This window comes from Cetorhinus maximus, chromosome 32 (genome assembly GCF_964194155.1).
Source record: "Cetorhinus maximus chromosome 32, sCetMax3.hap1.1, whole genome shotgun sequence".
Lineage (NCBI taxonomy): Eukaryota > Metazoa > Chordata > Chondrichthyes > Lamniformes > Cetorhinidae > Cetorhinus > Cetorhinus maximus.
In genome coordinates this window covers 573959-601955 of record NC_135910.1, presented here as the reverse complement: position 1 = coordinate 601955, position 27997 = coordinate 573959, and the positions used below count along the sequence as shown (strand labels likewise).

Here is a 27997-nt window from a genome sequence, read left to right as displayed (position 1 = left end):
GACAAGTTGAGAAAGCTGTTAAAAAAACATATGGGAACTTTGACGTTATTAAGACTCGGCTTTAACAAGTAAGTTATACTGATCATTTATAAATTAAAGGTTATACTACAGTTGAAATGTTGTGTTCAGCTCTGGGCACCATTCTTTAGGAAGGGGACTGTCGAGGTGAGAATGCAGATGGCGTTCCCTGGAGAAGAGACCGCCCAGATAAGTGTGTACAATCCAAAACCTGTGGAACCACCTTCCTTCACGTCTGAACAGATTTGCAAACAGCAGCAGAATGTAAATGTTCTCACAATTCAGAAGTTATCCGTAACCACCAGCAGCCTTTGTGTAATTCTACAGAAAGCAGCACAAACTAAGATGTCCAACAGTGAATTCAATGGTAAGAAAATGCTTTAAGTCAGACTCAGATAGTAAAGTTTGCTTTATTGCATTGGGTTGGTCAGTTACTGGTATTGTGAGGAAAATGAATTCTCCTCGATGTATCTAACATCAGTAACTGCAACTTCCTTAAGCTAAAATATTACCTGTACAGGTAATTTCATTTTTTATTGCGCCGCTCATAAATCTAAACTGCTAATTCTCACTTTAGATAATTCCAAATGTAATTATTCTTAATTATTCAGCTCCACAATAGATGAGTAATGAAGTTCGAAATCATTCAGAACGCTGTAGATGGGGGGAATTTAGCGTCATTCTAGATGGATGGATTAAGATACACTGAAATTACCTTGCGATCTTTTGTTGTTTAAATTGTTTCCCTGCACAAAAGCCACCCATCTAATTCCACTGCTGCTCCCTCCCCTTTCCTTTAATATCTCACCTAGTCTAATCCCATAGTCCGTGCTCGATCCTCATGCCCTTTAATATCCCATCGAGTTCAATTCACTATCCCGTTCACTCCTCATAACCTTCAATATTGCTCATTTTCAAGAAACAACCTAATTTCCTTTTAAATGTACTCATGGATTCTGCTTCAACAACAGTTATCATTTCGAAAACACAGAGAAACAATGAGGTTTATACTTATGATAATAAAGGTGGAATTACAAGGAGATGATGCCACAAAAACAGATGTTGGTTGAAAGAAGATCATGGTTGAGTGGAGAAACCATTGTGGGCACCAGAACTGGGCTCACCCGTAGTCCAGGCTGAGTGACCTGGGGAAGTGAGGGACTAGCTCTGCTGGCAATATTTTCCAACCCATAGTAGGACTGAGGGTACAAACATACATATGAACATACAAATTCGGAGCAGGAGTGGGCCATTCGTCCCCTGGAGCCTCCTCCGCGATTTGATGCATCTGTCCATGACAGTATCGGTAGGAGTGACCACCACACAGTCGTTGTGAAGATGAAATACCATCTACACATTGAGGATACCCTCCATTGTGTTGTAGGGCACTACCACTGTGCTAAATGGGATATATTTTGAACAGATCTAGTAACTCAGACTCAAGACTGGGCATCCATGAGGCACTGTGGGCCATCAGCAGCAGCAGAATTGTACTCAGCCACAATCTGTGACCCCATGGCCTGGCATATCCCCCACTCTACCATTACCACCAAGTCAGGGGATCAACCTTGAAGAGTGCAGGAGGGCATGCCAGGAGCAGCACCAGGCATACCTAAAAATGAGGTGTCAACCTGGTGAAGCTATAACACAGGACTACTTGCATTCCAAACAGAATAAGTAGCAAGTGACAGACAGAGCTAAGTGATCCCACAACTAACGGATCAGACTTAAACTCTGTAGTCCTGCCGCATCCAGTCGTGAATGGAGGTGGACAATTAAAGAACTCATTGGAGGAGGAGGCTCCACAATTCTCCCCATCCTCAATGACGGGGGAGTCCAGCACGATGAAGACGAAGATGAAGCTCATGGAGAATATAAAGAAAGTAGGAAGAAACTTAAGCAAGGAGTCAGGAGGGCTAAAAGGGGGTCATGAAAAGTCATTGGCAACCAGGATTAAGGAAAATCCCAAGGCCTTTTATACATACGTAAAAAGCAAAAGGTTGGCAGGGAAAGGGTAGGCCCACTCAGAGACAGAGGTTGGAATCTGTGTGTAGAGCCAGGAGAAATGGGAGAGATACTAAATGAGTACTTCTCATCAGTATTCACCAAAGAGAAGGACTTAGCGGTCGATTTGTCTAGGGAAGAGTGTGTAGATAGCCTGGATCATGTTGAGATCAAAAAAGAGGAGGTGTTAGGCATCTTGCAGAATATTAAAGTGGATAAGTCCCCAGGGCCAGATGGGATCTACCCCAGAGTACTGAGGGAGGCAAGGGAGGAGATTGCTGGGGCCTTGACACAAATCTTTGTATCCTCACTGGCTACGGGTGAGGTCCCAGAGGACTGGAAAATGGCCAATGTTGTTCCATTGTTTAAGAAGGGTAGCAGGGATAATCCAGGAAATTACAGGCCGGTGAGCCTTACGTCAGTGGTAGGGAAATTATTGGAGAAGATTGGACAGGATTTACTATCATTTGGAAGCAAGTGGGCATATTAGTGAGAGGCAACATGGTTTTGTGAAGGGGCAGCCGTGTCTCACTAACTTGGCCGAGTTTTTTGAGGAAGTGACAAAGATGATTGACGATGGAAGGGCAGTGGATGTTATCTACATGGATTTCAGTAAGGCCTTTGACAAGGTCCCTCATGGCAGACTGGTACAGAAGGTAAAGTCGCACGGGATCAGAGGTGAGCTGGCAAGATGGATACAGAATTGGCTTGGTCATAGAAGACAGAGGGTAGCAGTGGAAGGGTGCTTTGCTGAATGGAGAGCTGTGACTAGTGGTGTTCCGCAGGGATCAGTGCTGGGACCTTTGCTGTTTGTAGTATACGTAAATGATTTGGAGGAAAATGTAACTGGGCTAATTAGTAAGTTTGCAGACGACACTAAGGTTGGAGGAGTTGCAGATAGTGAAGAGGATTGTCAAAGGATACGACGGGATATAGATCGGTTGGAGACTTGGGCGGGAAATGGCAGATGGAGTTTAATCCGGACAAATGTGAGGTAATGCATTTTGGAAGGTCTAATACAGGTAGGAATTATACAGTAAATGGCAGAACCCTTAAGTGCATCTACAGGCAGAGGGATCTGGGTGTACACGTCCACAGGTCACTGAAAGTGGCAACGCAGGTAGATAAGGTAGTCAGGAAGGCATATGGCATGCTTGCCTTCATTGGCAGGGGTATGGAGTATAAAAGCTGGGAAGTCATGCTGCAGCTGTATAGAACCTTGGTTAGGCCTCACTTGGAATATTGCGTGCAATTCTGGTCGCCACATTACCAGAAGGATATGGACACATTCAAGAGGGTGCAGAGGAGGTTTACCAGGATGCTGCCTGGTCTGGAGGTTATGAGCTATGAGGAGAGGTTGGAGAAACTCAGGTTGTTCTCACTAGAGCGACAGAGATTGAGGGGCGACTTGATAGAAGTTTACAAAATTATGAGTGGCATGGACAGAGTAGATAGTCAGAAGCTTTTTCCCAGGATGGAAGTGTCAATTACTAGATGAGAGGAGAAAACTTTAGAGGAGATGTGCGGGGCAAGTTTTTTTACGCAGAGGTTAGTGAGTGTCTGGAGTTCGCTGCCAGAGGAGGTGGTGGAAGCAGGTACGATAGTGGTGTTTAAGAGGCAGCTTGACAAATACATGAATAGGATGGGAATAGAGGAATATGGACCCCGGAAGTGCAAAATGTTTTAGTTTAACAGGCAATATGATTGGCGCAGGCTTGGAGGGCCGAAGGATCTGTACCAAACACATCTTCCCTTCAGCCCCCTGGCGGCATTCTGTAGGGATCGTTCCCTCCGTGACACCCTGGTCCACTCCTCCATCACCCCCTACACCTCAACCCCCTCCCACAGCACCTTCCCATGCAACCACAGAAGATGCAACACCTGCCCCTTCACTTCCCCTCTCCTCACCGTCCAAGGGCCCAAACACTCCTTTCAAGTGAAGCAGCATTTCACTTATACTTACCTCAACTTAGTCTACTGCATTCATTGCTCCCAATGCGGTTTCCTCTACACTGGAGAGACCAAATGCAGACTGGGTGACCGCTTTGCAGAACACCTTCGGTCTGTCCACAAGCATTACCCAGACCTCCCTGTCGCTTGCCATTTCAACACTCCACCCTGCTCTCATGCCCACATGTCCATCCTTGGCTTGCTGCATTGTTCCAGTGAAGCTCAACGCAAACTGGAGGAACAGCACCTCATCTTCCGACTAGGCACTTTACAACCTTCCGGACTGAATGTTGAGTTCAACAACTTTAGATCATGAACTCTCTCCTCCATCCCCACCCCCTTTCCGATTTTCCCCCTCCTTTTTGTTTTTTCTAATAATTTATATAGATTTTTCTTTTCCCACATATTTTCATTATTTTTAAATGTATTTCCATCCATTGTTTTATCTCTACCTTTTAGCTTTTTTCGATTCCTTCATCCCACCCCAGCCCCACTAGGGCTATCTGTACCTTGCTTGTCCTGCTTTCTACCCTTAATTAGCACATTCCTTTAGATAATATCACCACCTTCAACACCTCTTTGTCCTTTTGTCTGTGACATCTTTTGGTTATCTCCACCTATCACTGGCCCTCTATCCAGCTCTTCTTGTCCCAACCCAACCCCCCTTAAACCAGCTTATATTTCACCCCTCCTCTATTTTTAATTAGTTCTGTTGAAGAGTCATGCGGACTCGAAACGTCAACTGTGCTCCTCTCCACCGATGCTGCCAGACCTGCTGAGTTTTTCCAGGTATTTTTGTTTTTGTTTTTGTTTTGGATTTCCAGCATCCGCAGTTCTTTGCTTTTATCTCTGTACTTTTCTTTGTTCTTCTTCTTCTTTGTTCTTCTTTGTCAGTGCAAAAGATCAGGCTGAAATATTTGCTACAATCTTCAGCCAGAAGGGCTGAGTGCATGATCCATCTCAGCCTCCTCCAGAAGTCCCCGCATCACAATTGCCAGACTTCAGCCAATGTGATTCACTCCGTGTGATATCAAGAAACAGCTGAAGGCACTGAATACTGCAAAGGCTATGGGCCCTGACAATACTCCAGCAACAACACTGAACACTTGCACTCCAGAACTTGCCAAGCCCCTAGCCAAGATGTTCCAGTAAAGCTACAACACTGGCATCTACCTGGTTATTATGGAAAATTGCCCAGGTATGTCCTGTACACAAAAAGCAGGGCAAATCCAACCTACCCAATCACCTCCCCTTCAGGCTACACTCGATCATCAGTAAAGTGATGGAAGGGGTCATCAACAGTGCTATCAAGCAGCACCTGCTTAGCAATAACCTGCTCACTGACACCCAGTTTGGGATCCACCAGGGCCACTCAGCTCCTGATCTCAGTTCAGCCTTGGTTCAAACATGGGACAAAAGAGCTGAACTCCTGAGGTGAGGTGAAAGTGACTGCCCCTGACATCAAGGCGGCATTTGACTGAGTGTAGCATCAAGGAGCCCTAGCAAAACTGGAGTCAATGGGAACTGGGGAGAAACTTTCCACTGGTTAGAGTCATACCTAGCACAAAGGAAGATGGTTGTGGTTGTTGGAGGTCAGTCATCTCAGCTCCAAGACATCAAGGCAGAAGTTCCTCAGGGTAGTGTCCTAGGCCCAACCATCTTCAGCTGCTTCATCAATGACCTTTCCCTCATAAGGTCAGAAGTGGGGATGTTCACTGATGATTGCACAATGTTCAGCACCATTCACAACTCCTCAGATACTGAAGCAGTCGATGTCCAAATGCAGCAAGACCTGTACAACATCCAGGCTTGGGCTGGCAAGTGGCAAGTAACATTCATGCCACACAAGTGCCAGGCAGTGACCATCTCCAACAAGAGAGAATCTAACCATCACCCCTTGACATTCAATGGCATTACCATCACTGAATCCCCCACTATCAACATCCTGGGAGTTACCATTGACCAGAAACTGAACTGGACTAGCCGTATAAATACTGTGGTTACAAGAGCAGGTCAGAGGCTGGGAATCCTGCGGTGAGTAACTCACCTCCTGACTCCCCAAAGCCTGTCCACCATCTACAAGGCACACGTCAGGAGTGTGATGGAATACTCTCCCCTTGCCTGGATGAGTGCAGCTCCAACAACAGGAAACAAGCTTGACACCATCCAAAGCAAAGCAGCCTGTTTGATTGGCACCCCTTCCACAAATATTCACTCCCTCCACCACCAACGCACAATAGCAGCAGTGTGTACCATCTACAAGATGCACTGCAGAAACTCACCAAGGCTCCTTAAACAGCAACTTCCAAACCCACAACCACTACCATCTAGAGGGGCAAGGGCAGCAGATATATGGGAACACCACTGCCTGTAAGTTCTCCTCCAAGCCACTCACCATCCTGAGTTGGAAGTATATCACAATTGCTTCATTGTCGCTGGGTCAAAATCCTGGAACTTCCTCCCTAGCAGCACTGTGGTGTATCTACACCATATGGACAGCAGTGCTTCAAGAAGGCAGCTCACCACCACCTTCTCAAGGGCAATTATGGATGGGCAATAAATGCTGGCCCAGCCAGCGAAGCCCACATCCCTCGAATGATGAGAGAAAAAAATTGATTCGATCGTGGCTGATTTGATTATAGCCTCAACTCTGCTTTCCTTTCTGCGCCCTGTACCCTTTGACTCCTTTGTCATTCAAGGATCTATCTAACTCACTCTTAAAAATATTCAATGACCCTGCCTCCTCCACTCTCTTGTGAAGAGATTTCCACATTCGCGATGAAACACAGCGTGGGTAGTCAGGTGGGTGCCGTTCAGGGGGCAGCCCCCCAAAAATAGAGACACCCCCTTTCTTCTTACTCACCCGCAGCCTTAAATCCACCCCACAACCCCATCCCACCTCCCTGACCTGCCCAAACCCTCCCTGCCCACTACCCTGGGCTTAGCTGTTTCCAGGGATTCATGGGCCTTCTTCTTCTTCCTCTTGCAGTCCTGGCAACACCAAATAACGTGCTCTTGTTGCTGCTGGGATCAATAGAACTGGCTGGCAGCTCCCGATGGCGGGTTTCCTATCCTGTGAGGGGCGCAAGTCCCACTCACCTTGTTTGGTTTGCTCGCAGCACATTAAGGCTGCAGGGCGGGCTGGCTTGGAGTGAGTCAGCTCCAAGCTGACTTTGCTTCCAGGGGGATGAGCTGTTCACCTCCGAATAACATTCAACCCATAAGACTCTTCCCACAAGGGGAAACATCCTGTCAGCAGCCACCCTGTCAAGTCCCCTCAGGATCTTATGTTGCAATAAGATCACCTCTCATTCTTCTAAACTCCAAGGTATAAAACCCAACCTTTCCTCAAGACAATTCCTTCGACCCAGGAGTCAGCCAGGTGAACCTTCTCTGAACTGCTTCTAACACAAATACACCCTTTCTTAAATAAGGAGACCAAAATTGTACACAGTACTCCAGATGTGGGCTGCAGTTTTCCGGTCCTGCCCATGGTGGGAACCATTACGGGTGGTAACAGAATTTTGGAGACACAGCCAAAAGTTCATTGGCAAATTTAGCTACCATACCTTAGGTCCCATGGACTTTTGGCAGGACTGGCCCTGCCCATGGTCTCACCAACAGTTGTAGCAAAACCTCCCTATTTTTATATTCCGTTCCCCTTGCAATAATCAACATTCTATTTGCCTTCCTAATCATTTCCTGTACCTGCATGCTTATTTTTTCTGATTCATGTACCAGGACACCCAGACCCCTCTGTGCTGCCGAGTTCAGCAATCTCTTTCCACTGAAATAATCCGCTGCTTTTCTATCCTGCCAAAGTGGACAAGTTCACATTCTTCCACAGTATACTCCATATGCCAAATTTTTGACCACTCGCTTAACCTACCTATATCCGTTTACAGACTCCTTATACCCTCTTTGCGTCATCCATAAATTTGGCTACCATATCTCAGGTACCTTCTCCCAAGACATTGATATAGTTGAGGCCCCAGCACTGATTCCTGTGGCACTCCTCTCGCTATATCTTGCCAACCCAAAAATGACATATGTATCCCTACTCTCTGTTTCCTGTTAGCTAACCAATCCTCTATGTATGTTAATATGTTACCCCCAATGTCATGAGCTCTAATTTTGTGGAGTAGCCTTTGATGTGGCACTTGGTCAAAGGCTTTCTGGAAATCCAAGTACACCACATCTATGGGTTCCCCTTCATGTATGATAAAATGAAAGGGATAGCTCAGTTATAAAGATTCTGTTGAACTTCTGATTAAAGTCAAAATAGGTCAATGAATTACTATTTTTACTGCATTGAATTTCTCAGGTCAAACTGAGTACGATACTTATGCAAAATGCCTTGGTAAAGCCTTGTGCTATATTCCCACCCCCATGACAGTAGGGTTGTATGCACGCTGGGGATCTGGAATCAACCGGCTGCTGCACAATGTAGAAAGTAAGTACTCTCTGTTTTGACATTTTTGCTTAAATCACTGCGGTTGTATAGTTTCAGCTAAATCCTTATCCATCTGGCTTTAACTGGCATACCCAATCTGTTTGTTTAATAGGATAGTCATTTATCCTTGTCCTTAATGCAAAGTTCAGGACTAAGAAATTCTGAGATGTCTGATTAATATATTTTATTTGTCAAAACAGTGCTACAGCCCATCACATGCAGTGCCCATGAGACTGGTACCAAAAGTAACTAGTGCCATGGACTCATTAGACATTGTAACAGAATTGCTGTCATTACAGCTGTAATGAAGGGTTGTTAGTTTTGACAGAAACAAGCTTTAATACACATTGATTAATAACAGTATTTATTGTATACAACTGTTGAATGGCAAGGAACGAATACAACCTATTTATCTTGCCCAAAAGTCTCATTCAAGTTGATCAGGCCTGAGTGAGGAGAAATTTGTTTACATATCACCACTTTTAGGAGACTTAAGTTGATTTCCTGGGGCAGACAGGTTCATGGACCATGAGTAGTTATCGAACTTAATCAGGTGCCTGGACGTTGCGACATATGGAATTTAAAAAGCATGAAGAAATAGGGAAGGAATGCTGATGGACAAGCTTGGTGCCTGATAGTCTGGATATTGGAAAGGGCATCGTAATGCATCAATAAATCTCGTCATAAATTATGTCAAGTTGACAGAAAAGAGTCACGCTTGACAGGTTTGATTATTCATCTAGATAGGAAAATGAACACAGATTTAAAATGAGTAAGTTTTGCAAAATCACAGTAAGAAGAATGGTACGTTTTGCACAATATATGAATACGTCTGTTAAACGTAAATCAGAAATTTCATTCCTTTACAGGATGTGGGCATCACTGACTGGGCCAGCTTTTATTGCCCATCCCTAGTTGCCCTTGAGAAGGGGCTGGTGAGCTGCCTTCTTGAACCGTTGCAGTCCCTGTGGTATAAGTACACCCACAGTGCTGTTAGAGAGGGAGTTTCAGGATTTTGGCCCAGTGACAGTGAAGGAACTGAAATGTATTTCCAAGTCAGGAAGGTGAGTGCCCTGGAGGGGAACTTCCAGGTGGTGGTGTTCCCATGTACCTGCTGCCCTTGTCCTTCTAGATACTAGTGGTCATGAGTTTGAAAGATGCTGTCTAAGGAGCCTTGGTGAGTTTCTGCAGTGCATCTTGTAGATGGTACACACTGCTGCTACTGTGCATCGGTGGTGGAGGGAGTGAATGTTTGTAGATGTTATGCCAATCAAGCAGACTGCTTTGTCCTGGATGGTGTCAAGTTTCTTGTGTTGTTGGAGCTGCACTTATCCAGGGAAGTGAAGAGTATTTCATCACACTCCTGACTTGTGCCTTGTAGATGGTGGACAGGATTTGGGGAGTCAGGAGGTGAGCCACTCACCGCAGGATTCCCAGCTTCTGGCCTGCTCTTGTAGCCACAGTATTTACACGGCTAGTCCAGCTCAGTTTCTGGTCAATGGTAATCCCCCAGGATGTTTGTAGTGGGGTATTCAGCGATGGTAATGCCATTGAATGTCAAGGGACTATGGCTAGATTCTCTCTTGTTGGAGTTGGTCATTGCCTGGCACTTGTGTGGCACAAATGTTACTTGCCACTTGTCACTCCAAGTCTGGGTATTGTCCAGGTCTTGCTGCTTTTGGACATGGACTGCTATTATAGGAGATTTATAAAAGATTTCATAATCAGGGGACAGACTGGCATTTTTTAACATTTTGTGAGTCCCACATGGTATGTTGCCTGCCTGGTACCGGGTAAATGACATCATGGACAGGGTGCAAAATATTCTGCAGGGCTCCCTTGCCATAAGTTGTGATGCATATTGGTACCATCAACATAGCGAGGGCATGTATCAAGGTCATACAGTCAGATTTTTAAGAGCTAGGGAGGAAGTTAAAAAGTAGGACCTTGAGGTCAGTAATCTCTGGATTACTCACAGTGCCATTCACTAGCCACAATAGGAATAGGAAGATAGTGAGGATCAATGTGTGGCTTCAGAGTCTTGGGGAATTTGGACTAGTTCTGCTGCAGGAGACACCCATCCAAAAGGGATGGGTTACACCTCCATAGTACTTGGACCAATGTCCTCATGAGGAGGTGGTTAAGGAGGGTTTAAACTAAATTGGCAGGGATATATAGAAGTAAAAAAGAGGAATAAGGTGCATAAAGTGAAAGAGTTGGAAGGCAGCAGTTAAATATTAGATAGGAATGCACTAAGGAGAACTAAGGAGAATGCAAAGACAGGATTACAATACATGTATGTAAACACAAAAAGTGTGAATGAGGTTGGTGAGCTACAAACACAAATAGCTGTGTGGAATATGATGTAGTGGCAATAATGGAAATGTGGCTTAAAATGGGGGTTTGAACTGGGCTTTTAACATACAAGGGTTTAAATGTTTAGAAAAGATATAGAAGGAATAAAGGGAGATGGGTGTCAGTACTGTTTAGGGAAGATGTGGTGTTGGAAAGAGAGGATGTCCTTGAGGGGGTAAGGATAGAATCAATTTGGTTAGAGTTGAGAAGCAAAAATGGTATGATCGGACTACTGGAGGAATTCTGTGGGCCTCCAAATAGTGAGAGAGAGAGAGAGAGATACAGGAGCAAAACTGCAGGGAAAAGTACAAAAGCTATAAAATGGTGATACTGGGGGACTTTAATTACCCAAATATCGATTGGCATGATGTTAGGATAAAGGGTAAGGAGGGGGAGGAATTTCTGAAATGTATTCAGGAGAACTTCCTTGGTCAGGATGCCTTCGGTGCAACTAGGAAGGAGGCATTGCTGGATCAGGTGCTGGGAAATAAGGTAGGTCCTAACTGTCTATGCTAAGAATAAGCATCATATCATAAGGTTTAGATTAGTAGTGGAGAAAAGCAAGGAATGATATATAGTAGAGGCAAAATGCTGCAGATGTTGGAGATCTGGAATAAAAACAAAGAGCTGGAAAAACTCAGCAGGTTTGGCAGCACCTGTGGAGGGAGAGAGAGACAGAGCCCAGTATTTCAAGTCCAATTGACTCTTTTTCAGAACTCTTATCAACTCTGCTTCTCTCGCCATAGATGCTGCATGACCTACTGAGCACCGCGCCCCCTCCCCCACCACCACCCTCCAGCACCTTCTGTCTCTATTATGCTATAAAATAGAATGTCTAGATTGGGAGAGGGCTAATTTCAATGCAACGAGAAGGGATCTAGCCAGGGTAAAATGGAACCAAAGCCTGACAGGAAGAACTGTAACAGAACAATTAGTGATCTTTAAGGAAGAACTAACTCAGGTACAAGCTAGGTACATTCCAGCATGGGCGAGAGGTGGAGGAACCAAAAACAGGCCTCTTTGGATGATGAGGGAGATAGAGAATACCATGAAACAAAAAGAGGGTGTGTGATGCATGTCAGGTGAATTCTTCAAGTGAGGACCAGGTCAAATACAATAGATTGAGAGGGAAGGTGAAGACAAAAATAAGACTGACAAAGAGAAAGTATGAGAATAGAATGGCAGTCAACATAAACAGGAACCCAAAAATCTTCTACCGGCATGTAAATAGTAAGTGGGTAGTAAGAGGTAGGGTGGCTCCTATTAGGGACAAATGATGTGATATATACTTAGAGGCAGAGGACAAGGCTAGAATACTTGAGAACTTTGTACCAGTAATTTCTAAGGATGAAGAATCTGACAAAATATCTGTAGAAGCAGATAGAGTAGAAATAATGGATGGAGTGAAAATTGAGGGGGAGGAGGTACTTACTGGAAAGGCTGTTTGTAGTTAGGGTAGGTTAGTCGCTTGGTCCACATGGTTTGCATCTCAGGTTCCTGAAGGAATTGGGGATGGAGATAGTGGAAGGGCTTGGGGTGAGGTGCCAGAAGGTTGGAGAATGGCAAAGATGACACCCTTAATCAACAAAGGATGTAAGGACAGTCCCAGCAACTGCAGGAGGTTAGTTTAACATTATTAGCAAGTAAGGTTTCAGAAACATGCTGATGTAAAATGAAAAATCCTGATGTAAAAGCACCATGGCCGGGATTTTCCATTCTGGGCCTAAGTTCCATGGTGGGGGCGGGAACTGGGAGTGTTTCTCGCCTTGGAGCCCTGCGGAAATTTGTGCCAAATCTCACGATACTGGGCTCATTGATTATGCAGTTGGGTGTTTCCTGTTGCTTGGCAGGGCGGGTTTGATGATGCGTGCCCTGCCGTCATATTTGGGCGCCATATCTACTAGGTGTCTGGGCATCAACTCGTTTGTCGCGTGCCAACCATGGAAGGAGGAGATGGCCTGGTGATCCCAGGGAGCTCCAGCCCCCAGATTCAGTGAAGCTTCCCTCAATGCGCTGCTCAATGCAGTGGAGGCCAGGAGGAGCATACGCTACCCCGAGGGTGGAAGGAGGAGCTGAGCCATGTGACCAAACTTGCATGGGAGGAAGTCGCCAGGAGTTCGCCATCCTCCCCATGGAGACCTGCATGTACGCACAGGTCGGAACCATTTCATCAGAGAGCAGGCAGAGTGACTCCTCCACCGCACATGGCCTCCACCAGAGGACTACCCTGCAGTGCTGGAAATGGATGAATGACCTCATCCAGGGTAAATTAACCCTCAGCTCCTCATGCTCACCTCACTGAATGGTGCAGGGGACATGGGCCTCAATCGAAAGGGCACAATCCGTGTGGCCCATGCATAAAAGAGCTACTCAATGTGATAAGGTGATGCCTCATAGCCCACTGCGGTCCATCTACTCTGCAGGGGGAGAGGTCACTGCTGGTCCCTGACCCTTCCACACAGAGAGCTCAAATGCTCTGATGAAGAGTCATACGGACTCGAAACGTTAACTCTGTCTTCCTCTCCACAGACGCCATCAGACCAGCTGAGTTTTTCCAGCAATTTATGGTTTTGGTTGAGCTCAAATGCTGTCTGGGCAGGGGGTGGTGGGGGAAGGGGGTTAGTCATTGAGGGCACAACAAGCACCACTAATGACATGCCTCTGTGAGCCTTATCCTTCTATCTGCATGGGCTCACTGCTCTGGAGGGTGTTGCCCAGAACCCTTGTGGACAACCTGCAGCACATTAATCACATGGCACACAGTCCAGTGGGTTATTTGTAAAAGTGGAATCATGAGAAATATAAATGAAACCCAATTGCTCTCAACCCCATCTACTCTCTTTTTGCAGGAAATCTTAAGGCACAACAGGAGAGAGAGCGAGAGAAGATGGGAGTGGGGCTGGCCTGACCTGAAGAACCTTACTGAGATCGAGAAGTGGGCAGCAAGCTGGCTGGGGAGGAACCAGACCAAGCTGGTAACAGTGGGCGGCCTCCATCCCATAAGGGTCCATGCATAATATGGTCACATTGAAACCTGAGGGTCATGCACTCCTCCCTTTTGGAGTAACCACAGGCAGTCACTGGCTCTCTCCTCTCTTACTTACAGGTGCCAGCAGGAAGAGGGGAAGGCCAGAAGAAGAAGCACTGTCCTCCAGCAGGACCGAGGACATTGAGGGGGAGGAAGAAAGTGCACCTGTAGAGCCGTCACAGCAATCACCTGCACCCTCCACCAGTGCAGAAAAACACACCTCGGTGGGTACTAAATCTAGTTCAGGCAGGGTCTCACATTCTGGTGGTCACTTCACGGACATGTGTCCACAGCAGGAGGAGGCACAGTCAACCAAGCTCAATGGCACTCAGAGGACCGCTGGGGAAGAGGCATCTGCAATGTCCACATCGGATAACAAGCCCCTGGATCGGCCCTGCCCCACATGCTGGAGATGCTGCAAGAGGCAGGAGAACATCTGAGAGAGGTGGAGGAGACCCTCCCAGAGCGACATGTGCGGTGGAGGAGTCAATCTGCCTGCTCTCTGATGAAGTGGTTCCAACCTGTGTGTACATGGAGGTCTCCATGGGGAGGATGGCGAACACCATGAAGAGCCTCGTCCAGCAGAGTGCCAAGTTTCTGTCAGAGATGTGTACAGACCTGCACTCCATTGCTGTACTGCTGGGTGAGATCCAGCTGTGCCTTCGAGAAAGGGCGAAGGGGCACCTTGATCTCTCTCCAGGTGCCCCTTCGCCCAAGGAGTCAGGCAAGGGCCCTTGGGCACCCAAGGGAGGAGGAGTGGCTGTTGGGCACCCCTGAGCCCTCCACTCAGGACTCTGAGTGTGTCTGACCCTTCAAAATCCGCCTTGCCTGTGGCACCTTCAGCTTCAACCTCTGTGACCAGTGAGGCAGCAGCTGCCCCACATCAGGACAGCCAAAGTAAGCCAGGTTCTACAAGCCTCATATCCCCAGAGGACAGCTGCAAAGGTCATCCAAGTCAACAGGGCAATCAGGTCAGCAGGCTGCCTCCACCTCTGCTGCGGGTGTCGGGGGAGCACCCAGGTGAAGTGGTAGGGAACAAAAGATTAAGACATTATGATTTCACATGTGGTTGCACGAGTGCACTATGATTGTTAATGTTCTTACACTTTTGTAAATAGACTACACTTGCACTTTAATTAGGTCTGATGTGGTTTAATTCCGAACATGAACAAAATGAACAAAAACAAAAAGACTGAGAATGATAAGTGTCCAGGCCAAGAGATGGCCCATATTGAGATAAGGGGCAGTTGCTGAAGTACTGCAGACAGGAAAACCTGAAAGTTTGTCTTGTGCATTCAAAGAACCAAAAATAATGTTTGCAGAACAGGGCAGATGAAGGATGAAAGGTTGGAAGCAAGTTATGTGTTGCATGTGGATGGAACACAAGGTAGCTGAATAGTATTACAAAATTTCTCTTAAAGGTCAGAGTGCTCTTGGGGTATCAGAAGCCCATTCACTAACAAAATCAAAGGGGAGAGAATTGTTCATGTATGCAGATTCTCAGGGGGCCATCAGTGTCACAAGCACCTTTGACTTTGAATCCACACCTGCCCTTCTTTGAGTCAGGGCTCTGTGATAACTACAACATCATATTTCCACATGGCAATCTAAGCCTCTAAGTCAGCAATCTTCATTATCACACTCTGCGCATTCAAATACATGCACAGTAACCCTAACTTAGACTTTATTACTTTCTCCCATACTCTGAACCCACTTACTAATTTACTTACTAATTTACTATTTCTTCTTAGTCTGCTCCTATCTAATGTGGAACTATTCCCTTCTCCAGCACTGCTAACTATTCTCAATTTATGCACCTTATTCCTCTTTTCTACTTCTATACGCTGGTGACCATCCCACTGCCAATTTAGTTTAAACCTCTCCAACCACACTAGTGAACTTCCCTGTGAGGACATTGGTCATCCCTTTTGAATAGGTGCTTTCTGCCCCAGAACTGGTCCCAATGTCCCAAGAATCTGAAGCCCTCCCTCCTGCACCATGCCTCAAGCCACACCTTGATCCTCACTATCTTCCTATTTCTACTCTGGCTAGCATGTGGCACTGGAAGTAATCCAGAGATCACAACCTTTGAAGTTCTACTTTTTAACATCCCTAGCTCCTGAAAATCTGACTGTAGGACCTTGATGTCTACCTTCTCTATGTACTAACGTGTATCACAGCTACTGGCTCACTCCCTTCCCCCTGCAGAATATTCTGCACGTGATGTTCTTTACCTCGACACCAGGAAGGCACCATACATGTGGGATTCATGGTGCCTGTTACAGATATGCCTGTCTGTCCCCCTGACTATGTAAGCTCCTATGACAATTGCATTTCTATACCTTGGCCATTGGTGCCATGATTTGGGTTGCAATCCTTCAAGGCACTGACACTCCCTGTAATCTCCACACACACCCTGGCACACACCCTGAAGGCTCCTGTACTTCCTGCCTCTTCCTACCATGCTGAGTGGCCACCCACCCGTTATCCTGACCTCTCACTGCCCGTGGACCACCTCCTGGAATGTACAATCCAGGAATCTTTCATCCTCCCTGATGCTCTGCAGTGACTCCAGCTGCCCCTCAAGCTCAGAAACCCTGAGCTCGAGCGGAAGCAGCTGGATACACTTTCCATACACATGGATCCCACCTCCACCTTATCATATGCAGTAACCTTTTAGGTGGCACATTATTGAATACCATTTGGAAAAGCCAGTACACTACATCTGCTTGTACCCCTTTATCCACCTTGCTTATTAGATCCTGAAGGAACTCTAATAAATTTGTCAAACATGATTTCCCTTTCACCAAACCATATTGACTCTGCCTGATTGTACTGTGGTGATTAATACTAAAGTAATGGATCTATAGTAAATTGGGTTTATGATATCTTTTGAAAATAGATGCCAAATAGAACTTAGAGGCATAGGAAATAGGCCATTTGGTCCATCAAGCCTGATCCACCATTCAAACAGATCATGGCTGATCATTTACCTCTTGCTCCATTTCTCCCCACTATCCCCATATCCCTTGATGTCATTAGTATCCATAAATCTATCAATCTCTGTCTTGAACATGCTCAATGCCTGAGCTTTCACAGCTCTCTGGGGTAGAGAATTCCAAAGATTCACCAACTTCTGAGTGAAGAAATTCCTTCTCATCTCAGCCTTAAATGGCCTGCCCCTTATTTTAAGCCTGTGTCCCCTGGTTCTAGACTCATCAGCCAGGGGAAATATCCTATCCACATCCACCCTGTCACACCCTGTAAGAATTTTGTAAGTTTCAATGAGGTCACCTCTCATTGTTGTAGAGAACACAGGCCCAGTTTCCTCAATCTCTCCTCATAACACAACCCCGTCATCTCAGGGATTAGTCTGGTGAACCTCCCTTGTACTGTCTCTATGGCAAATACACCCTTCCTTAGTTAAGGAGATCAAAACTGTGCACAATACTCCAGGTGCAGTCTCACTATGGCTCTGTACTCTATACAATTGCAGCAAGACATCTTTACCCCTGTACTTAAATCCCCTTGTGATGAAGACCAACATGCCATTTGCCTTCACAATTGCTTGCTGCACCTGCGTTCTAACTTTTAGTGACTCATGAACAAGGACACCCAGGTCCCTTTGGACATCAATACCCCCCAACCTCTCACCATTTAAGAAATACTCTGCCTTTCTGTTTTTTCTCCCAGAGGAGAAGAGGTTTAAATTCCAGGGCCTAAGCAATCCATTAATTGTATTCATTGACTATCAGCTCTTTGTAAATTACATCTCTCATGTTAAAATATGAAATGTAGTTGTAGACACCTAGGATGAGTGATCATTGAACACTAGGTAGAGGTCCTTGTTCTGCTCATGGGGCTTTTCTTTAATGTGATGTGCTGCAAAGATCATATTGATGGTTCCTCGTACGGCGCAAATGCCATTATATGATTCTGGAAACATTAAGTCTGTAAAGTGAGTGACAATCCTGTTGTGCATAACCCTTGCAAGAATTTTTTCTGATGTGGAGAGAAGTGAAATACCACGATAGCTATCATTTCTTTCTCTTCTGTTTGTTAAGGTGAATTATGGAAGCATCCTTGTAATCTTGGGACACATGCCCTATCTCCAGATTAAGCAGACAAAGGAAGCAAGTTTCCTAACCATGTGAGCTCTTCCGTACTTGAATACTTCAGGACCTGGACCCCATGAGGTCTCATGGCATCAGGTCAAACATGGGGAAGGAAACCTCCTGCTAATTACCCATGTACCCCCTTCAGCTGATGAATCAGTACTCCTCCATGCTGAACACCACTTGGAGGGAACACTAAGGGTGGCAATGATGCAGGATGTACTCTGGTTGGGAGGACTTCAATGGCCATCACTAAGAGTGGCTTGGTTGCACCATTACTGACCAGGCTGGCTGAGTCCTAAAGGACATAGCTGCCAGGCTGGGTCTGTGACAGGTGGTGAAGAAACTAACAAGAGGGAAAAGGCTACTTGACCTCATTCTCACCAATCTACCTGTCTCAGATGTATCAGTCCATGATAGTATTGGTAGGAGTGACCACCGCACAGTCCCTGTGGACACAAAGTCCCATCTTCACATTGAGGACACCCTCCATCGTGTTGTGTGGCGCTGTGCTAAGAGAGATACATTTTGAGCAAATGTAGCAGCTCAAGATTGGCCCGGTACATCCCCCATTCGACCATTACCAAAGAGCCAGGGGATCAACCCTGGCTCAATGAAGAGTGCAGGAGGGTATGCAAGGAGCAGCACCAGGCATACCTAAAAATGAGATGGTGAAGCTATAACAGAGGATTACTTGCATGCCATGCAGTGTAAGCTGCAAGTGGTAGACAGAGCTAGGTGATCCCACAACCAACACATCAGATCCAAGCTCTGCAGTCCAATCATGAATTGTGGTGGGCAATTAAACAACTCACTGGAGGAGGAGACTCCACAAAAATCCCCATCCTTAAAGATGTTGGAGCCCAGCACCTCACTGCAAAAGATAAGGCTGAAGCATTTGCGACAATCTTCAACCAACAGTGCCCAGTGGATATTCCATCCAGGCCTCCTCCGGAGGTCCCCAGCATCAAAGATGATAGCCTTCAGCCAATTCAATTCACTCCACGTGATGTCACAAAATGGCTGAAAGCATTGGATACTGCTAAGTCTATGGGCCCTGACGATATTCTGGCAACAGTACTGAAGGCTAGTGCTCCGGAACTAGCCATGCTCCTAGCCAATCTGTTCCAGTACAGCTGCAACACTGACATTTACCTGGGAAGATAGAAAATTACCCAGGCATATCCCATCCACAAAAAGCAGGACAAATCCAACCCGGCCAATTACTGCCCTATCAGTCTACTCTCCATCATCAGTAAAGTGATGGAAGGGGTCATGAACAGTGCTATCAAGAGGCACTCGCTTCGCAATAACCTGTTCACTGACCCTCAGTTTGGCTTCTGCCAGGAACAGTCAGCTCCTGACCTCATTAAAGCCTTTGTTCAAACATGGACAAAAGAGCTGAACTCCAGAGGCGAGGTGAGTGACTGCCCTTAACATCAGGGCAGCATTTGACCGAGTATGGCATCAAGGAGCCCGAGCAAAACTGGAGTCAATGGAAATCAGGGGGAAAACTCTCCGCTGGTTGGAGTCATACCTAGCACAAAGGAAGATGGTTGTGGTTCTTGGAGGTCAATCTGCTCAGTTCCCGGACATCACTGCAGGAGTTCCTCAGGGTAGTGTCCTAGGCCCAACCATCTTCAGCTGCTTCATCAATGACCTTCCTTCAAACATATGGTCAGAAGTGGGGATGTTCACTGATAATTGCACAATGTTTAGCACCATTCATGACTCCTCAGATACTGAAGCAGTCCATGTCCAAATGCAGCAAGACCTGGGCAACATCCAGGCTTGGGCTGACAAGTGGCAAGTAACATTCACATCACACAAGTGCCAGGCAATGACCATCTCCAACAAGAAAGAAAATAACCATCACCCCTTGATGTTCAATGGCATTACCATCGCTGAATCCCCCACTATCAACATCCTGGGGGTTACCATTGACCAGAATACTGTGGCTACAAGAACAGGTCAGAGGCTAGGAATCGTGCGACAAGTAACCCACCTCCTGACTCCCCAAAGCCTGTCCACCATCTACAAGGCACAAGTCAGGAGTGTGATGGAATACTCTCCATTTGCCTGGATGAGCACAGCTCCCACAACGCTCAAGAAGCTCAACACCATCCAGGACAAAGCAGCCTGTTTGATTGGCACCCCTTCCACAAACATTCACTCCCTCCACCACCGACGCACAGTGGCAGCAGTACCATCTACAAACTGCAGGAACTCACCAAGCCTCCTTAGACAGCACCTTCCAAACCAACACTAACATCTAGGACAAGGGCAGCGGATGCATGGGAACACCACTACCTGGAAGTTCCCCTCGAAGCCACTCACCATCCTGACTTGGAAATATATCGCCGTTCCTTCACTCTTGCTGGGTCAAAATCCTGGAACTCCCTCCCTAACTGTGGGTATACCTACACCACATGGACTGCAGCGGTTCACCACCAAGGATGATTAGGGATGGGCAATAAATGCTGGGCTAGCCAGCGATGCCCACATCACATGACTGTGTTTTAAAAAAATGAATGCCATCAACTGCTGGAGATTTACCCATAGACAGTTGCTTCATAGTCTTGATGACTTCAGCTTGGGATGGATCAAGGGCAACCTCGTCCAGAACAGGATACTGTGGAAGTGATTAAATGGCATCATCACACACACTGTGGATTCTTGGTTCACGAGATTAATAAAGTGTTTTTCCTAACAATAGAGAATCTCATGCTTGCTCATTAGGAGCTGGTTGCTGACTGCTGAGAGGATGGGTGTTGTACCGTTGGTTTTGGGACCATACACAGATCAGAGGCCTTTACGGAGAGACTTCAGTTCATGCTCATCAGCAGCTTCCTGAAGCTCTGCAGCCTTGTTGTCCCCACCATGGGCTCTTTAATGATTTTAGTTTGGCCTGCAGCATGTGTTTGGCTTGATGGCATCTGGATTTTCTTGCTGGTGGTTTTTTTGTCAAATATGCAGGATTTGAGAATTATGCATATCATCAGCAGGTGCTGAAGGCTGACAAAGGATCAGGTGCATTTAAAGTTTCACCTCTGTGTCTGGCCCTGATCACGGAGGGCAAGCGAGCTGCTCTCAGCCAGACAGCAGACAGACATTCTCAGAGATTATGCATAAATCTATAGACTTCTCTCACTGCATGACATCATCATCCTCCACGAATCTAGCAGCTACGTGGGCCTTCCGAGTGCACCTGCCTCATCTGGCCAGTGCGATGGCCTCATTTTCTCTAGTGGGTTCCTCAATGTATTGGTCCAGAAAACCATCCTGTATACACTTCAGGAATTCCTCCTCTACGGTATTGTTACTAATTTGATTTGCCCAATCTATACGCAGATTAAAGTCACCCATAGTTACAGATATCCCTTTATTGCATGTGTCTCTCATTTCCTGTTTAATGCCATTCCCACATCACCACTACAGTTTGGGGGTCTATATATAACCCCAACTAATGTTTTTTTTCCCCTTAGTGTTTCTCAGCTCTACCCATGCAAATTCCACATCGTCGGAGCTAATATCTTTCCTCACTATTGCGTTAATTTCCTCTTTAACCAGCAATTCAACTCCACCATCTTTTCTTTTTTGTCTGTCCTTCCTAAATACTGAATACCCCTGGACGTTCAGTTCCCATCCCTGGTCACCCTGCAGCCATGTCTCCGTAATCCTGACTATATCATACCTGTTTACATCTATTTGCGCGGTTAATTCATCCACTTTATTGCGAATGCTCCTCGCGTTAAGGCACAAAGCCTTAAGGCTTGTCTTTTTAACATTACTTGTCCCGTTGCCACTATTTTTCACTGAGGTCCTGTTTGATTCTTGCCCTTGATTTCTCTGCCTATCAGTTTTCTTATTCCCCTTTCTGTCTTTTGTTCTTGTCCTTGAATCCCCCTCCTGTGACTCCTTGCATAGGTTCCCAACCCCTGCTATTTTAGTTTAAACCCTCCCCAACCACTCTAGCAAATATTCCCTCTAGGACATCAGTCCCAGTCCTGCCCAGGTGTAGCCTGTCCAGTTTGTACTGGTCCCACCTTCCCCAGAACCGGTCCCAATGTCCCAGGAATCTGAAACCATCCTCCTCACGCCACCTCTTCAGCCACGTATTCATCCGATATATCCTGCTATTTCTAGTCTGACTAGCCTGTGGCACTGGTAGTAATCCTGAGATCACTACCTTTGAGATCCTACTTTTCAACTTACTTCCTAACTCCCTATATTCTGCTTTTAGGATCTCATCCCTTTTTTAACCTATGTTGTTTGTACCAATGTGTACCACGATCACTGGCTGTTCACCCTCCCCCTTCAGAATGTCCTGTAGTCGCTCTGAGACATCTTTGACCCTAGCACCAGGGAGGCAACATATCATCCTGGAGTCTTGTTTGAGGCCACAAAAACGCATATCTATTCCCTTTACAATTGAATCTCCTATAACTATTGCATTCCCACACTTTTTACTCCTCCCTGTGCAGCAGAGCCAACCGTGGTGCAACGAATTTGGCTGTTGCTGCTTTCCCCTGAGAGGCCATTCCCCTGAACAGTATTCAAAGTGGTATATCTGTTTTGCAAGGGAATAGACACAGGAGATTCCTGCACTGCCTGCCTAGTCCTCTTGCTCTGCCTGGCAGTCACCCATTCCCTTCCTGCCTGTGGACTCTTAGCCTGCCGTGTGATCACCTCTCTATACGTGCTATCCACGATACTCTCCTCCTCACGGATGCTCCACAGTGTCCCCAGCCGCCGCTCTAGCTCTGAAACCCGGGCTTCCAGAAGCTGCAGCTGGAGACACTTCCCACATACATGCTGGCCCTGGACACTGGAAGTGTTCCTGGTTTCCCACATAGAGCAGGATGAGCACACCACGGCTTTGAGCTCTCCTGCCATGACTGACCCCTTTAAATTAAATTAAACCTTTTGGAAGATACTTAATATCAAATAATATCAATTACTCTCGGGCCCTTCTTCCCTGCCCCTCGTTGTTACAGAATATAGCCCTTACAAATGATGAACCACAAAATAAGACCTTAAAAACTATAAGTGATAAAAGTAGTAAATACTTACCTGGCCGTACTCAAAGGATCACCTCGTCCCCTCCTCACCGAACTCCCAAAGCAGCACTCCAGTACAGACTGTGATGCTGACTGCAGGACACGCTTCCCAGACTACTTCACAGCGATGTTGACTGCAGGATACCCTTTTCAGACTGCTTCACCACGATGCTGACTGCAGGATGCCCTTTCCAGGCTGCTTAACAGTGATGCTGACTGCAGGACACTCTTCCCAGACTGCTTCACCGCAATGCTGACTGCAGGATACTCTTCCCAGACTGGTTCACCACGATGCTGACTGCAGGACACTCTTCCCAGACTGCTTCATCGTGATGCTGACTACAGGACACTCTTCCCAGACCTGAAACATTAACTCTGTTTTTTTTTTCTCTCCACAGATGCTGTTAGACCTGCTGAGTTTTTCCGGCATTTTCTATTAATTGAATCATAGTTACCATTAGGTGGTCAGTCTGAGATTACTGTAGACCACATTGGAGTGATTGCTGACTAGGATTGTTGACTGCTTAGTTCACCTGGAATCTTCCCATTGATATGTATCTCCTTTCTTCCTTGTTGAGACCTACCCATTCTACCCATTGATGTATCTTTTTTCCTGTCCTCTTTTTTGAGTGCTTTGGTGTCAGACTCTTTCAGGGGGTTACATACAGAATATAGTTATTGAAAAAACTCTTGCACAATCCTCTTCTGGATATGGATTGGTTAGTTGGGTGCATGACTGTCTGTTGGTTGGTTTGCATATTCCCAAGTTGTCTTCCATTGGCTTAGCCTGCCCTCCTGTGATTACATGTCTGGTTTCAATCAGCCTCTGCTGATTTCAACTGGTTTGCTGTGATAAACAGTTCAATTCAAATTGTTCTATTCATTTCAACAGTATAACTGCTATTAACAAATATCGATGTAATTAGCAAGTATTACACCTATTTGGTTTCCACATAACAAACATTACTTTGAACTTGTAGTCAGCCCATTAACGCTTTCCTAACACTCTGCAAGATGCACCCTTACACTTCATTGTGCACACAGGCGGCAGCTTGAGTATTACAAGGTTCAAGGTTTTGGTACACCTGGGCCGTTAATTTGTTTAACTTCTTTGCTTTCATCTTCTTCGCCCAGCAAAACAAGTCAGCCAATAGGTCCATCACTATTGTTAACTGCACCAGCATCAAGGTCTGATGTATAATCCTTATTCAAGGATGAACCTCAAAATTCATATTCCAATTCCAAATTGTAGACCAACTGGATCCAGTACTTATCAGTTTGTTTTCTCAACTCCTTAGTATGTTGTTGAATTTGGTAATAGATCAACTTCTTCCACAACACAGTCAAAAGCTCAGGGAGGGGGGTATATCATATCCAAACTTAGTTACATTATCTTTCAACTGACTTCTTACTGACTTCATTCTTCACCTGAACATGCATTACATTGTGACTGTAAATGATTACAATTTCCCACATTTCAACTCTAACAGGTCGAACTGGAGTAAAGCAAAAGGTCCTATTTCTGTGGGTGGAATTGTGCAGATGTGCTCTCATTCTCCCATCTGAGGCAGCTAATTCTACACTGGTGCAACATGTGCCACAAGCACAGCAGCTGAGAGGATGCGAGTTTTAATTTTGGAGTTGTTCTCCTAGATGATTTGCTAAACAAGCTGGAGAATCTCATTTGCCCTTTCTCCTTTGCCATCCAGTCCGTTGGCAGTGGCTGTGTTCTTCCGCACTGTCAACTGACAAGGACTTCACTATTTGGTCCATAGATGGGTGGCAAGGGTTTAAAACAAAGTTTTCCCTCTCATAGGTATGCTGCCAGCCAAGGGTGAAGAGCCACACATACTTGGAGTTTTCTGGTTTTGAAGTGCCAACCACTTGCCTTTACATCTCTACCCACAGTTCTAAAAAGGGATCAGCACGGGCTATAGGAGTTTGATTAGGAGAGGCTATTTGAGGTGTTGATCATATGCAACTTTTTGTTAATGAAGAGCATCTCAACTCCCTTCACCATCTTGGTCCTGCCTAACCCTTTGACCCTACAGTGCAATAGCATACATATATTTACTATGCTACTGGAAAAGTACTTAGGGACACCCCAAGTTTGTAAAAGGTGCTTTATAAATGGGAGCTCTTTCTGTCTACAGAATAATAGGGATAATTAGCAAATGGAGGGAGATGTTAATAATTGAAAAAAGTACAGGAAGTTCAATTTGTACCTGTGAACCAAGGATGAATGCACATTCCCAGCTGAAGTTTATAAATGTCACCCTAAACATTTGTATTTTAAAAGTAAATGTGTGTGCTGACAATATCATCCTTTTATAGAACAAATGATATCAGAAGTGCTTAACAGAGAGAAAAAAGAACTGACGAGGACCCAGGAGAAACCTCGGACAACCACTGGTCTTGGATTTGTTTCCCTTTTGTTGCATTTGGTTTTCCTCCAGCCTCAACTGACAGAACGATATCAAAAGCGGAAAAATGTCCGATTTATATTCATTCAATTCAGTGCATGGCAATTTGCGGGAAGTGAAAAGTTGTGGGCTGGACTTATAACAACATTGTGTGATAGCATTAAAGATCAGTTTGGATGCATTCCAACCAGCATTGTTAGGGCTCTTGGTCACCAGGCCACTATACAAACAAGTGAATCCAGCTGTGAATGGGTATCTAAAAAAATCCTTGGAATTCCAGTTTGGCTTATTTTCAGTTTCCTCCTGTCGATAGCTCTGGCACTATTACTAGTCATCTCAAAGTTTGGCTTTTCTGTTGGTGAAACGGGGAGTGATTACCTCATGGCCTTGGAAGGTGTTGGTTTTGGATTAATTGGATGTTCTGCTCTCCTTACAATGAAGAACTCCGTCATGGTGGGCAAGAATATTTTAGTCAGCCAAAGGGCCAAAATGGAAAGCCTAATGAACAAATCAGACTTCAGCACTCAACTAGGGTTCATGAATGATGTAAAGCAAGAAGTTAAAATTCTTACAAACTTCATCCACTACATAGAAATCTTTGAACGAAGAAAGATTCGAATTGTGCTGAAAATCGTGAGCCTTGACAGGTGTACTCCAGATAAAGTTGTCGGAGTCTTAGATGCTATGAACATCCTTCTTTCAGATTCAGACGCTCCTTTTATTTCAGTGTTGGCTGTTGATCCTAGCATTATCGTTGCCTGTGTGGAGAAATCTAATACTCTCAAGGGTATGGCAGATAATGGCTACGAGTTCCTTAACAGGATTGTGACGCTGCCATTTTCTGTCCCAAAAATGGACAGTGAGACCAAACTCAATTTTATTCAGCAGATAGTGGATGGCAAGAGTGCCCTTATGGAAGACACCCCATTGGAGCCTGAACGACCTGTAGCAAACAAATGTCAGGGAAACCCTTTGGAAATTGTGCCGCTGATTAACATTTCTAGTGGACATGGCCAACCTTCTAAGGAAAGAAATGGGAAGATGAAAACAGGTCATCACATCCGACAGGCCTATCAGTGCTTAATGGAAAGAGAAAGTAACCTGCATGAGTACATTGAGGACAACTTCCTGCAGATGAGGAGGATAGTAAACATAATTCCAATTATGGTGGGGCTCATGCTGGAAAGAAATGTTTCAATGAGTTCCTTTCCTCCTCAAAGAATTGCAGCATGGGTTATTCTAGCCAGCTGCTGGCCATGCCGCCTCAGTTGGATCTGGCAATGCTTGGAAGATGAAGAGCAGAGGAATGAGTTAAGCAATGAAAAGAATATTAATGACAATATGCTACTGTGGACCATTTTTGAAAACTCCTCAGACAGGCTGACATTAATTCAATCCAGCATTGAAAAATTATTGACACTGGATGGAGATCCCGAAATCTTTCAGAAGTTTCTATCAATCAGTTACAAATTCACCGTTAAAGATGCAAAAATTATCCTGCCATATACAATTAATCTAGATTATTCCTTAAAGAGGAAGATGGAATTACTTCTCGGATGCAGATTATTAGGGAGAAGAGCAAGCTCATCCCCTGCCAATGCTACGAGTTTAGAATGAGGGGTCATACAGTGAGGGAAAAAAGATAAAACAAACTCCACACTTAAAAGGTTACTTCTCTACGGGTCAATGATTCCTCAAGTATACTGGCCCAACTGTTGAATCATACTACCTCAAACATACAATAATAATAAAGGATTTGAAGCAGATAAAAACAGCTTTTCCCATGAATTGAACAGTCGGAGAGCACCTCAATTATACAGCACTATTTTGAAGATGAGCAGGAGAGTTCTTCCCAGAGGCCTGGCCAACATTTATCCCTCAATTACATTTCCCCATAACCTTTTCTGTTCTAAGATTTTAGCCTCTCTCAGTTTTCCATATAACTGATATCCGTCATCCCTGCTTTACCATTCCCTCAAAGCTCCTCTGCACCATCTCCAAGACCTTCATAAATTGAGGCTTTCAAAATGAACCTTTTAACTGCATTTCATCGGTTGTTTCTGTGACAATGTCAGAGGCATAGAAGGTATAATCCAACAGCGTCGCTCAGTTAACGCAAATGTAATATTTATATGTAATAATGTAAAATGTAATGTAAATGTAAATAAAAATGTAAAATAAAAAAATGTAAAAATGTAATAAAATAAAATCCTAAGTATAGGAAAGATGTGTAGCTAGAAATTAGGAAAAGAAAATCAGTAACAAATCAGAGAATGAAAATTAGGGAGAGTGATTACATACTTCCAAAGCCTGCATTAATAGACTTCAGAGCTTGAAAAAACTCATCGATGTTAAAAATGACTAGTGCCTAGCTCAAATATTTAATTTGCAAAAATTGAACTCTAAATATGCTGCCCAAAAAAAGACATTGTATATCATTTGTCTTATACAAATACCATCCAAGTAATAGACTTAAAACCCATTTCTGTTCATTTGCTGTTTAAATTACAAAGGCTAACTGAAAAACTAGGGCCCATAAGATAGTCAATTTAAAGATAATTGAATTGATAATCAAAGAACCAGAGGGGAGA

The 27997-nt window shown here is 45.1% G+C and overlaps 1 protein-coding gene across 2 annotated transcripts; it reads left to right on the top strand.

Annotated features, from left to right (window-relative positions):
- nkpd1 (NTPase, KAP family P-loop domain containing 1) lies at positions 1–27522 on the top strand. Of its 2 annotated transcripts, none has more exons than XM_078533073.1 (3): positions 1–68; positions 8297–8425; positions 25318–27522. In XM_078533073.1, the coding sequence occupies exons 2-3, from the start codon at positions 8362–8364 to the stop codon at positions 27021–27023; spliced, it is 1770 nt and encodes a 589-aa protein (XP_078389199.1). In that variant the 5' UTR covers positions 1–68; positions 8297–8361; the 3' UTR covers positions 27024–27522. The 2 variants fall into 2 exon arrangements, with proteins under 2 accessions (XP_078389199.1, XP_078389198.1); XM_078533072.1 differs by lacking the exon at positions 1–68 and adding an exon at positions 85–385.
- The last annotated feature ends 475 nt before the right edge of the window (positions 27523–27997 follow it).

Excerpts from the sequence above, each read along its gene's own strand:
- nkpd1 (XM_078533072.1), top strand. The coding sequence starts at position 172 with ATGCAGATGGCGTTCCCTGGAGAAGAGACCGCCCAGATAAGTGTGTAC. Across the intron at positions 386-8,296 it reads GTCCAACAGTGAATTCAATG|GTCAAACTGAGTACGATACT; the intron begins GTAAGAAAATGC and ends TGAATTTCTCAG. Across the intron at positions 8,426-25,317 it reads GCTGCTGCACAATGTAGAAA|AACAAATGATATCAGAAGTG; the intron begins GTAAGTACTCTC and ends ATCCTTTTATAG.